General features: G+C 36.4%; 2 protein-coding genes across 2 annotated transcripts; one reads left to right on the forward strand and one right to left on the reverse strand.

The window, feature by feature from the left end:
* The first annotated feature begins 1,034 nt into the window (after window positions 1-1,034).
* LOC126758666 (putative ammonium transporter 2) lies at window positions 1,035-5,652 on the forward strand. Its single transcript, XM_050473020.1, has 5 exons — window positions 1,035-1,622; window positions 2,657-2,942; window positions 3,887-4,032; window positions 4,346-4,595; window positions 4,660-5,652. Exons 1-5 carry the CDS (start codon window positions 1,463-1,465, stop codon window positions 5,585-5,587), a joined length of 1,770 nt encoding a protein of 589 aa, XP_050328977.1. The 5' UTR covers window positions 1,035-1,462; the 3' UTR covers window positions 5,588-5,652.
* Window positions 5,653-6,215: 563 nt separating this feature from the next.
* Window positions 6,216-10,857, reverse strand: LOC126758646 (heat shock 70 kDa protein cognate 4). Its single transcript, XM_050473003.1, has 2 exons — window positions 10,723-10,857; window positions 6,216-8,255 (listed from the first exon to the last, which is right to left on the reverse strand). The coding sequence occupies exon 2, from the start codon at window positions 8,253-8,255 to the stop codon at window positions 6,294-6,296; it is 1,962 nt and encodes a 653-aa protein (XP_050328960.1). The 5' UTR covers window positions 10,723-10,857; the 3' UTR covers window positions 6,216-6,293.
* Window positions 10,858-11,197: the final 340 nt, after the last annotated feature.

The following is an 11,197-nucleotide window of genomic DNA, read 5'->3' on the forward strand; positions in this document are numbered from 1 at the left end:
TTATGTGGAACATATATAGATATAAATATGTATGCGTATATATGTATGTATGTGTATGTACCCTGGAAAATTTACTATTTAGTAAAAAATAAGAGAACAACTGAAATCAGTTAACGTTTTTCTCGGATAGACTTCTCATTCATGCATACTTGTACTCATTCATAGAATTGCATGAACAGCAGCATGTATACAACCGTTAATGATTTGTTAAATTCGATTCGCTGTATGCAACAACAATTTGGCGTCACGCGTGGTCGAGTCGCCAAACCAGAACGATTAGGGGCAAACGGAACGAAGTTAATCTTTGGGTAATTTAATTTAATCGTTCCTTCAAAATAGATAAATATTATATTATCTACGCGGTAAAGGTTTTCAAGTACACCCTTACCGATTCAATTATTTATACATGCAAATATTCGTAGGTTAATTTTAATGTACTCAAGTCGGATGTTGGTGAATGAATAAGAATACCTTCAAAGTGGAAGTGGGCTGAAATTGGACAGCAAAATTTTACAATAAAAATAAATATATTACACTGAATCGTTGGTTAAAAATCCCGTAAAATTGTCTGTAATAAGGACTAATTCAGATTTAACAACAAATAATATTTTTTTTTTATTTAAATAATAACGTGCTTTTCAGATTAACTTACTTTTATAAGCCTACGGTTTTATCGATAACGGCGTTAGCATGCAAACTTGTTGACATTTCAAATTTAATTGGGAGGGTTTTTATGTTAAATTGAGTACGCTAAACTGAGCTAAGCTAAACTTATATGTATGTATGTATATGAAAAAAAAATTTATATACATACATATGTATGTACCGGTTAATATATATAGTTTGATACATATAATTATATTATTCAAGACGGTTATAAAATTAAATGATGTCGCTTAGTAGGAATGGAGATTTTTCAGATATTTATTATTGATATTTGTGGTAGTTTTAAGGATAAATGTACATTTGCAGATACTTATTCACCTCAGAAATGCATGAGTACGTTTTCCGATACTTACTGCGGACCAAACACTGTTGATACCTCAGCCGTAACCCCGGGTGTAGCGCACAGGCCGAAACACGCAACACACATCCATATGTACATATGTGCAAAGGTTTGTGTTTTCGAATAAGCACAACCACGATAATTTGGTGCAGTTAATTCAAATGTGAATGCATAATTGTTGTTGTCCGCATAGGTGTAACTAGTAATGGTTGTTATTGTTAGTAAAGTTAAAAAAAAAACGATTTGCTCGCCATTATTTACAAGGAGCCACGAACACGAAGCGACTTAAAGTGTACGGCAGCCAGACAAGTTGCGAAACACCTGTCAGTCACAGTCAGTAAAGTGCTTAAAACACATGCGTTATTCTCAATTGGCGGAGTTTCGACATTCCCAGAATAACCTGAGAAGTATCCTTTTGCATTCAAGCATGAAAATTGACCTAAGCCCATAAGAACAATGACTTCAAAAGTGACAAATGTCTCGGCATCCCAAGCCACTGCGTTAAAGGGCATTATACGCAACAGTAGTTATGTCATACCAGGATTGTACGACCTTAGCGTGGAGGATACCAATTGGGTGTTGACTTCGTCGTTCATCATTTTCACAATGCAAACTGGTAAGTTTGAAGCTAAAATTCAAACAAAAGTGTGTTCTTCGAAGCAATTTTCCAGATCTCGACAAAACTTTTTTCTTTGATCATCTAACTAGAAATCTTAAAACTTTAAGATTCAATTTACTGAGAAAATGAGCCGTAAAAAAGTTAAACTAATGAAAACAAATAACTGAAAATGTTAATATGTTTAAAATACTTACATATATTATATAGATCTCCGAAGTATTCTAGAATATCTAGAATTGCGGCAAACTACTTTGGTTGGAAAAAAATAATGGCAATAAAAAAGCAACCAATATTTTAACACAATACTTCCGATCTGATAACTTGTATAATAATTACAGTTATACAATTATAGAAACCATTTACATAAATGGCACTATTTTATACGTTATTTTACGGGGCGGAATTACCCAAAGAACTAAACAAGTCGACGGTTCCCATTTAATAATTTCACCAATTTATTCTTCTGATGCTCCCAGTTCGAGGGAGCTTCCTGTTAGTCATCCCAAAAACACTCAAATATTTTTCGGAAGTTCTGCTGAAATCCAGCAAGTTATGGCAAGTTTGACTCTTATAACTTTGGGTGAGTCGGATGTTACATTTCTAAAAGGACATGCACAAACTCTGTTAAAGTGAATTCAACTTAAAAACCTTATTTTTAATTCCTCCTGCATATTATTTACTAGAGAGCAAAATAATCAAATAAAACGAACAAAGAACTTATGAATCGAATAAGGCCCAATACAATTCAAGAATATATTCGTAAAATCTGAAAGGTTACAGGTATATATCTTAATCTATAGTATAGTTTATATCTCAATTATATTACCAGTCAAAGCAATTCATAAATATGAAATCTATTTGTTAGCATAGGCACGTCTTCGAAATTAAAAAAAAATTTATTATAATAACGTTTTCGACTTTCTTCGTAATTTATATTTTCACTGTATTTAATGTATGCTATAGTCACAGCAACGCGTGGCCGAATCTACTAGGATTATATACTTTTTAAAATTGTTTCCTATCTCTCATAGGGTTTGGCATGCTTGAGTCGGGTTGTGTATCAATTAAAAATGAGGTCAACATCATGATGAAGAACGTCATTGATATTGTACTTGGCGGCTTTACCTACTGGCTCTTCGGTTATGGCATGAGTTACGGACGTGGACCCCTTTCGAATCCATTCATAGCAGTTGGAGATTTTCTACTCGATCCACCTGTGGGTGATCCCTTAATGGGGCAAATTTTTGCTGCATTTTTATTTCAGTTGTCCTTTGCTACGACAGCAACAACGATTGTAAGTGGCGCCATGGCAGAAAGGTACCTTGAAATAATCAAAATTAATTTTTACGTTTCGTATAGCACATAGTAGATATGTAAATATGTAAGTTTCCTTATAGAATTATTAAATAACTCATAATATTCCTAATAATATTCTTGCACAAAAGCAAGAATATGGGTCATACCATGCCGAAAAAGACTTGGCTTACATTTTTATAGCACTAAAAAATTTTGTCATTCGGAAAAAAACGAAGTTTGGTTTGTTATATTCACAAAAGCAAAACAAAAATCGGACCATATCTTCCTTTAGGCTCAGTTATAGAATATAAAGATTATGCTCTACCGGTTGACTTAATAACGAATATATCGATCCCTACTATGCCCATTATAATTATTTCCGTGCTCTGGTGAGGTGCAAAATATCGGTAAGGTTTTTATTTTTAAAATGATTGAAATTGGTCTATGTATTATCAATCTCTCATATACCAAATTACCTTTATCCTTGCGGTTAACTTTATGCAGTATGCAGTGTTGTCCGGAAAGTAATAGGACTGGTTTTTCCGGAGAATGCCTTCCGTAACGCATTCAATGTTTGGAAATCGCCTTGGCAGCGCTGCATCGACTCAGAATAACCCTATTTTAAAAGTTTTTAAAGAACTGTAAAGATTGGTTCAATAACTTTTGTTTAAATCGACTCAGTCCCATTACTTACCGGACAAACCTGTAGAAGGGAGAACCTTAATGAAATCTTAATGAATGGTGACGTTTCCTTGAGTATAGTGTAATTTGAAGCAAACACATCCTCGCAGCATATATGATAGAATGAGGATGGATATTTCCTGTACAAGCCCCTTTTGAATTCCAATCATGTACTTATAAAGTATACCGTGTGTTCATACAAAATATTTGTTTGGATGTGCTTCACTCCCAACTTGCCTAAAAATATGTGTATGCGCTTTTATTCAACTTAACCTCATTTTTAGATGCAATTTCAAAGCGTACTGTATATTTTCGTTGTTAAATACTGCTGTCTACTGTATACCCGCCGGTTGGGTGTGGGGTGAACATGGCTTCCTCAATAATCTTGGAGCTGTTGATATAGCGGGAAGTGGACCCGTACATTTAATTGGTAAGTATGATTAACCCCTGTACACTCACTAGCAATTTTACGCCTTTTATATTATATTGTTTACATTGTTATTGAAGCATCTAAATGGTAGTGGACCTAACCGAGACTACCATATGGGGGATCATGAGCTCCAATGCTGGAGAATATAAACGTTTTTTTTTTATGTATTATAATGGTAGCCTCTCGGCTGACAGTGTCCAGTGTCTTGTTATATTACATATTGAGTAGTTTTCAATCCAACTTTTTTTTCAATTGAATGCTGGAGGATGTTTAGTGAAATCACCTATACTGACAGAATTTCTTCTTCTATTAGGAGGTGCAGCCGCATTTGCATCTGCTGCTATGTTGGGCCCACGTTTGGGTCGCTACGCAGACGGTTACGATCCTCTGCCACTTGGTAATCCTGTGAACGCATGCATGGGTCTATTTGTGCTCTGGTGGGGATGGTTAGCTTTTAATTCCGGCAGTACATACGGTGTAAGTGGTGCCAAATGGCAATATGCTGCACGTGCTGCTGTCATGACTATGATGGGTTCATTTGGTGGTGGTATCATAAGTTGCGCGTAAGTTGTGAATTGTGGTATTTTGTGATTAATTCATTTATCAAAAATGATCATTTTACCAAAGGTACTCGCTTTGGCGTCATGATGGCCGTATGGACATTATCGATCTTATTAACGGTGTACTCGGGTCACTGGTCTCAATTACGGCTGGGTGTTTTCTATATCGTGCTTGGGAGGCACTAGTCATTGGGATGTTGGGTGCCTTACTATGTGTTGTTGCAATGCCGTTGTTCGACCGGTTAGGAGTCGACGACCCAGTAGGTGCAAGCTCTGTTCACGGAGTTTGTGGCATTTGGGGTGTTATAGCGGTTGGACTTTTCGCTGACAATCCTGTACCGTTAGAGACAACAAAGGGACGTTCAGGACTGTTTAAAGGTGGCGGTTGGTACTTGGTTGGCATACAAACTTTGTCGGCATTATGCCTTGCCTGCTGGGGCATATGTTCAACGTTTCTACTACTTTATATTATCAACAAATTTATACCCTTACGCATGGATCCAAATGAAGAGTTGCTCGGTGCTGATTTAATGGAACACCGGATTCGTCACTCACAAATCGGTTTGTCCCGTGCCATTTCCGCACTAGCACCGATTAAGGTGAATCTCACAGAAGTCGCAGGAATTCAGCCAATTGGCCTAAATCCAGGTCATGAGAAGAGCATTGAACAGCTACGCGCTGCCGAAGATAAATTACTAGAATGGCAGCGATATCTTGAACAAATGGGACCACATTTACCCAAGCATGTGCAGGAGCAATTCGCCACAGAGGAGCACAATATACTCAAAAAGATTCATACATCGCCCGATCCTAAGGCGCAAGCGGTTGGCAATACTTTTAGTCACAAATTAAAAACGGTACATATCAAGAAAGACCCGGATCGTAATGTGCATACTCAAATTACTCCCGGGTTTTACAATCCGAACATTAAAGAATTACCAGTGATTTCAACGAAACAAATTGACAAGGATATCAATTTTGCATGGATCGATTGAAAAAAGTACACAACCTAACAGTATTTAAGGAATTTCGTGCAATAAAGAAGATATTTATAAAATGATTATTGTTTTTCCAATGGTAGGCCCGGGGAACGTGCTGTTTTGACGGGGTCGAACCATTGGAAATGAGGTGTTAGATGTGTTGGGTTAGCTGCACATACAAAGAGGTGGTAAGAGTCATGCGGGGACTCGTTGCATGTTGGACATAAGTAAGTATATTTGGTGTGTCGGGATCTATCCTGGATAAGTAGGAGTTTAACTTGCTACAGTATCCAAAGAGCAGCACAAAGGTCACTCTGGATTCTCGCAGCAACGCGAGCTCGTCGTCTGCAATGAGTGAAGGTTTGACTTCAAGAACGCCATTTACTGAGAGGAAGTCGGTGTAGTTGTTAATGACTCCACTGTGACGTGTTGTTGTGCGACGCAGCAAGTTTGTGTTACATACAGAGGTGGTTAGTGAGCGGACCCTTCCGGTTACTGACTGCAGTAAGAACGGGAGCTCTAAGACTGCACAGCATTTGTGTAGCTTAAAAAACAGAGAACCCAACCAATTACGAAACCTTTTGGAAAACATTTATGATTAAAATACAATATTTTTGCGGATAAATAATACAATCTTTGCATATATATTGAAACATTCGCTTTATTTAGAATTGTTGCTCATATATTTTTGTGTTTGCATAATATTGTTTCGACTAATTGTTTAGTCAACTTCCTCGATGGTTGGTCCAGCGCCTGCACCAGCGCCACCAGCACCAGGAGCACCACCAGCTCCTGGGAAGCCACCAGGCATACCACCGGGCATTCCTCCAGGAGCACCACCGGCTCCCTGGTATAACTTGGTGATGATCGGATTGCATACAGATTCCAATTCCTTTTGGCGGTGTTCATATTCCTCTTTCTCAGCCAGCTGGTTGGCATCCAACCACTTGATGGTTTCGTTGCACTTATCCAAAATGGTAGTGCGATCCGATTCGGAGATCTTGGTTTTCATGTTCTCTTCATCTAAAGTGGCCTTCATGTTGAAGCAGTAAGATTCCAACGAGTTCTTGGCAGCAATTGTTTCCTTTTGCTTCTCATCTTCGGAACGGTATTTCTCAGCTTCGTTCACCATACGCTCAATGTCCTCCTTCGACAAACGACCCTTGTCGTTTGTGATTGTAATCTTGTTTTCCTTGTTAGTGGAACGTTCCAGAGCAGTTACGTTCAAGATACCGTTGGCATCAATATCAAAGGTCACTTCAATTTGTGGGACACCGCGTGGTGCTGGTGGAATTCCAGAAAGCTCAAATTTGCCCAGCAAATTGTTGTCCTTTGTCATGGCACGTTCACCTTCATAAACTTGAATCAACACACCAGGTTGGTTGTCAGAGTAAGTGGTGAATGTTTGAGTCTGTTTTGTTGGAATGGTTGTGTTACGCTTGATCAACACGCTCATCACCCCGCCAGCTGTTTCAATACCCAACGATAGGGGAGTAACATCGAGAAGCAACAGATCTTGCACTTCTTGTGACTTGTCACCATGCAAGATGGCAGCTTGTACCGCAGCACCGTAAGCAACAGCCTCATCGGGGTTGATCGACTTGTTCAACTCTTTGCCGTTGAACAAATCTTGCAACAAACGCTGCACTTTGGGAATACGGGTCGAACCACCAACCAATACAATATCGTGAATAGCAGACTTGTCCAATTTGGCGTCACGCAAAGCTTTCTCTACGGGGTCCATGGTGCTACGGAACAAGTCGGCGTTTAATTCCTCGAAACGGGCACGAGTGATGGAGGTATAGAAATCGACACCTTCGAACAACGAGTCAATTTCAATGCTGGCCTGAGTAGAAGAAGATAATGTTCGCTTTGCACGTTCGCATGCGGTACGTAGACGGCGTAGAGCTCGCTTATTGGTGGTAAGATCCTTCTTATGCTTGCGCTTGAATTCCTGAACGAAATGGGTGACGAGACGATTATCGAAATCTTCACCACCCAAGTGTGTGTCACCAGCAGTTGACTTAACTTCAAAGATACCATCATCGATTGAGAGAATGGACACATCGAAAGTACCACCACCCAAATCGAAAATCAACACATTGCGTTCACCAACAGCCTTTTTGTCCAAACCGTAGGCAATAGCAGCTGCAGTTGGCTCGTTAATAATACGCAAAACGTTCAAACCAGCAATGGTACCGGCATCTTTGGTGGCTTGACGTTGAGAATCGTTGAAGTAAGCAGGCACGGTGATAACAGCATTGGTAACTGTCTTGCCCAAATAAGCCTCAGCGGTTTCCTTCATCTTAGTCAACACCATAGATGAGATTTCTTCAGGGAAGAAAGTCTTTTTCTCATCCTTGTAGGAGACACTGATCTTTGGTTTGCCGTCAACATTGACCACTTCGAAAGGCCAATGTTTCATATCTGATTGCACGTTAGCATCATCGAATTTACGACCGATCAAACGTTTGGCATCGAAAATGGTGTTTGTGGGGTTCATGGCAACCTGATTCTTGGCAGCATCACCAATCAGACGCTCTGTCTCGGTGAAGGCAACATATGATGGAGTGGTGCGATTACCCTGGTCATTGGCAATAATTTCAACCTTGCCATGTTGGAATACACCCACGCAGGAGTAGGTAGTACCCAAATCAATACCAACAGCGGGAGCTTTAGACATCTAAAATGAAAAAGGTAAAAATATCATCAGTTCTACATATATACAAACGCACTTCATCTCTTATTAACACATAATATACTGAAATTTTATTTTAAAAGTGAACATATTTGATTGTTGGGAATATTTAAAGTCATCCAATTATTCCAATAACATCCCATTAATAGTTAGTAGTTTATTACAAAGCTATGAAAACACGGAATAATTAATTGTGGAACCTTATAAATTAAAAATTTCAAGACACGTCATTTATAAACCAAAAAATTTCATACCTATATTTAAAAAAAAAACATTAAAACCATTTTTTTTTTACCATACCAGTCTCTAGTCTCTATTTGAGACATTTTGAGGTAAAGTCTCAATTTGTGACTAGATACTATTCACTAAACAGTCTCTAGCGTTAGTCTCAAAATATTGCCTCAAATTTGAGACCTGATAGTTAGCAGGTAACAAAACTAAAAAGAACTCTTGTCTGCCATTTTGAATATACTGAATAGAGATCATCATAGATATTAATCGATTGTCGTTTTTTATATTTTGTAAGCAATTCAAACACGAAAAGGTTAAAAATAAATAAATTTTACATAAATTTCGTAAATATTATGAAACAAAGTCAACATTTTAATTGATAACACCGGTCAACACGATTTTTAGGTCTGACATCTACATGTGAATTTTTTTCCGGTTAAAGTTTGCTTTCTTAGAAATTAGAGCAATTTTTCGATGATTTTTATATTTTTTCTACAATTTCACTATAGATTATAATTAGAAAACTTTTTTTTAGAAACAAGAGTCTGTTTTTTTTTCAAGATGTGTGATAAACAATAATATATAAATGTAAAATAACAAGAAATTACTGCCTAGAAGTGAATATTTTTTGTATTTCTTTTACGCTCATATGAGCTCTCTCGTATTAAACCCCAAATATACTTATCAATGTAGATCAGCCCAAAGCAAACTTAAAGAACTAAAGATTAATATTTAAGTGTCTAAAATCAGAATTCAAGCATTAAAACAGAAACCCCAAAAAAATATTTTTTTTGTTGACCGGTGTAATTTTGTTTTGACTATGTTATAGAAAATTTAATATTTATTACGGACATATTTATTTTCATTCAAGTGTAAAAACATCTCTAAATAATGAAATGTAATAGATTTTGTGACTGTCACTTACAGAATAGCAAAACCGGCTCAAGTCTCAAAAATTGTCTCTAACTTAAAATCTCAAATTTAGAGACTTGAGGCTGTATCACAGTACAGAATCTTACGGTAAGACTCACATAACTAATGAAAATAAAAAATTCAAAGACTAAGTAGAGGCCACGCCATATAAGTATGTATAAGCATTGTCACACCTGGTGTTAAGAAACTTCTAGGGTTAGTTAGATATATTTTTCGGAAACAAAAATGGCGTATCAATTTCTAAGTATTAAAAATAAACCATACCCAATAATAATATGCATAGGTATGTATGTTAAAAGACACCGCCACAAGGAATGGCAGATATGCTTATGCCTAAAACGTGTATTTTTTAATTCTATATTTAAGACCTACATGTGCCCATATATCTAAAACTAAAAAAAAATTTAACATTCGACCGCAGAAGAGCAAAACCTCTAATTATTTGATATGCTTAAATTAAATATATGTACATATATAAAACACGTTCTGCATTTTCATATATACATTTATATAAAGGAAAACTAATTAAAACAAGTATAAACAATTTAAATTTTATTTATAATTAGAAGGTTCAGTATAGGTTGCAACTTTTTCCTTTGTCAGTCTAAACAAGAGGATGTGACAATAACAAGCATACAGAGCAGATGTTTTTTACATCGCATCATTCAGAAGTTTGTTCAAAGAATTACTATGAGTCACCTTTAACTAATACTTGTATAGATAGAAGTATCGTGTGCTAACATGGACGTCACCTCTACAAAAATCGTTACGGAAATTTCCAGTAGAAGAGGTTGCTTTGAACGTGCGCTATTTTCGATATGAAGCCATAAAATCGCAAACCACACGAAAAATAATAATGTATATATGAAAAATACAAGTATAAATATATGTATTTAAAACATCGTTGCCTCCCGTGAGCAACTTTTTCTTTTTCAAACCCTAATAAAAGCAATCGATAGCCACACTCCAAAGTTCACACCCAATGTCGAAATATATATATTATATATATTTGAAGATTAAATTGAACATAACACAAATAATATTAGAAGTAAAAACCTTACCTTAATTTAAAAATAATAAAATGATTTACTTCACACTATTCCAACTACGTATTCACTTGGTATCATGTGAATCTGGACCCCTAAATTTCAATTCAATCGGAGTAACCCAATAACCACGTGTATTACCCACAAAATTAAAGTACTTTGCAATATGCAAAATCATATATTCTCTCCATTTTAGTATTATTATTCAAATGAGAAGTAATTATGCTAAATTAAACTCTTACCTTTATTGTATTTTTTTATTAAAAATGCACTGAAATTATTTAATCGCAATTTGTTACTTCACTTCCAACTACAATTTCTTCTCGTGTTATACGCGTCCGACTAGACACACACTTTTTCAAGGAATGGCGGCAGCACGCTACTTCCAACACATTTATAAATTATCGATGACAAATATTCTAGCACGTTCTGAACAGTGTTGCGTTTTCCTGGAAAGGGAAACCATTAGAATTATGCTGGTAGCGATAAGATTAATGGACAATTTGTTGTGCTCCGAATATATAGCTTAACAATAAGGAAATTTAAGTGATGATTGTTCTATAGAAATTATACAAACAAACCTATTAACTAAATATAAAAATAGAAATTCACTGAATGGAAAATTCGAAGTTTTTAGGCAACACTTGCTGGAATTTCCATTTACAAACACTTTGGACAACTAGATGGTGTTCAGACGCGGCAACTTTGATTACAGGT

Source organism: Bactrocera neohumeralis, chromosome 2, assembly GCF_024586455.1.
Source record: "Bactrocera neohumeralis isolate Rockhampton chromosome 2, APGP_CSIRO_Bneo_wtdbg2-racon-allhic-juicebox.fasta_v2, whole genome shotgun sequence".
NCBI lineage: Eukaryota > Metazoa > Arthropoda > Insecta > Diptera > Tephritidae > Bactrocera > Bactrocera neohumeralis.

What these genes read in the sequence shown, in the direction of transcription:
- LOC126758666 (XM_050473020.1), top strand. Translation starts at nt 1,463, where the DNA reads ATGACTTCAAAAGTGACAAATGTCTCGGCATCCCAAGCCACTGCGTTA. An exon ending in AGTGGCGCCATGGCAGAAAG is followed by an intron (nt 2,943 to 3,886) that starts GTACCTTGAAAT and finishes CCTCATTTTTAG; the next exon opens with ATGCAATTTCAAAGCGTACT. An exon ending in GGTGGTATCATAAGTTGCGC is followed by an intron (nt 4,596 to 4,659) that starts GTAAGTTGTGAA and finishes ATTTTACCAAAG; the next exon opens with GTACTCGCTTTGGCGTCATG.
- LOC126758646 (XM_050473003.1), bottom strand. Translation starts at nt 8,255, where the DNA reads ATGTCTAAAGCTCCCGCTGTTGGTATTGATTTGGGTACTACCTACTCC.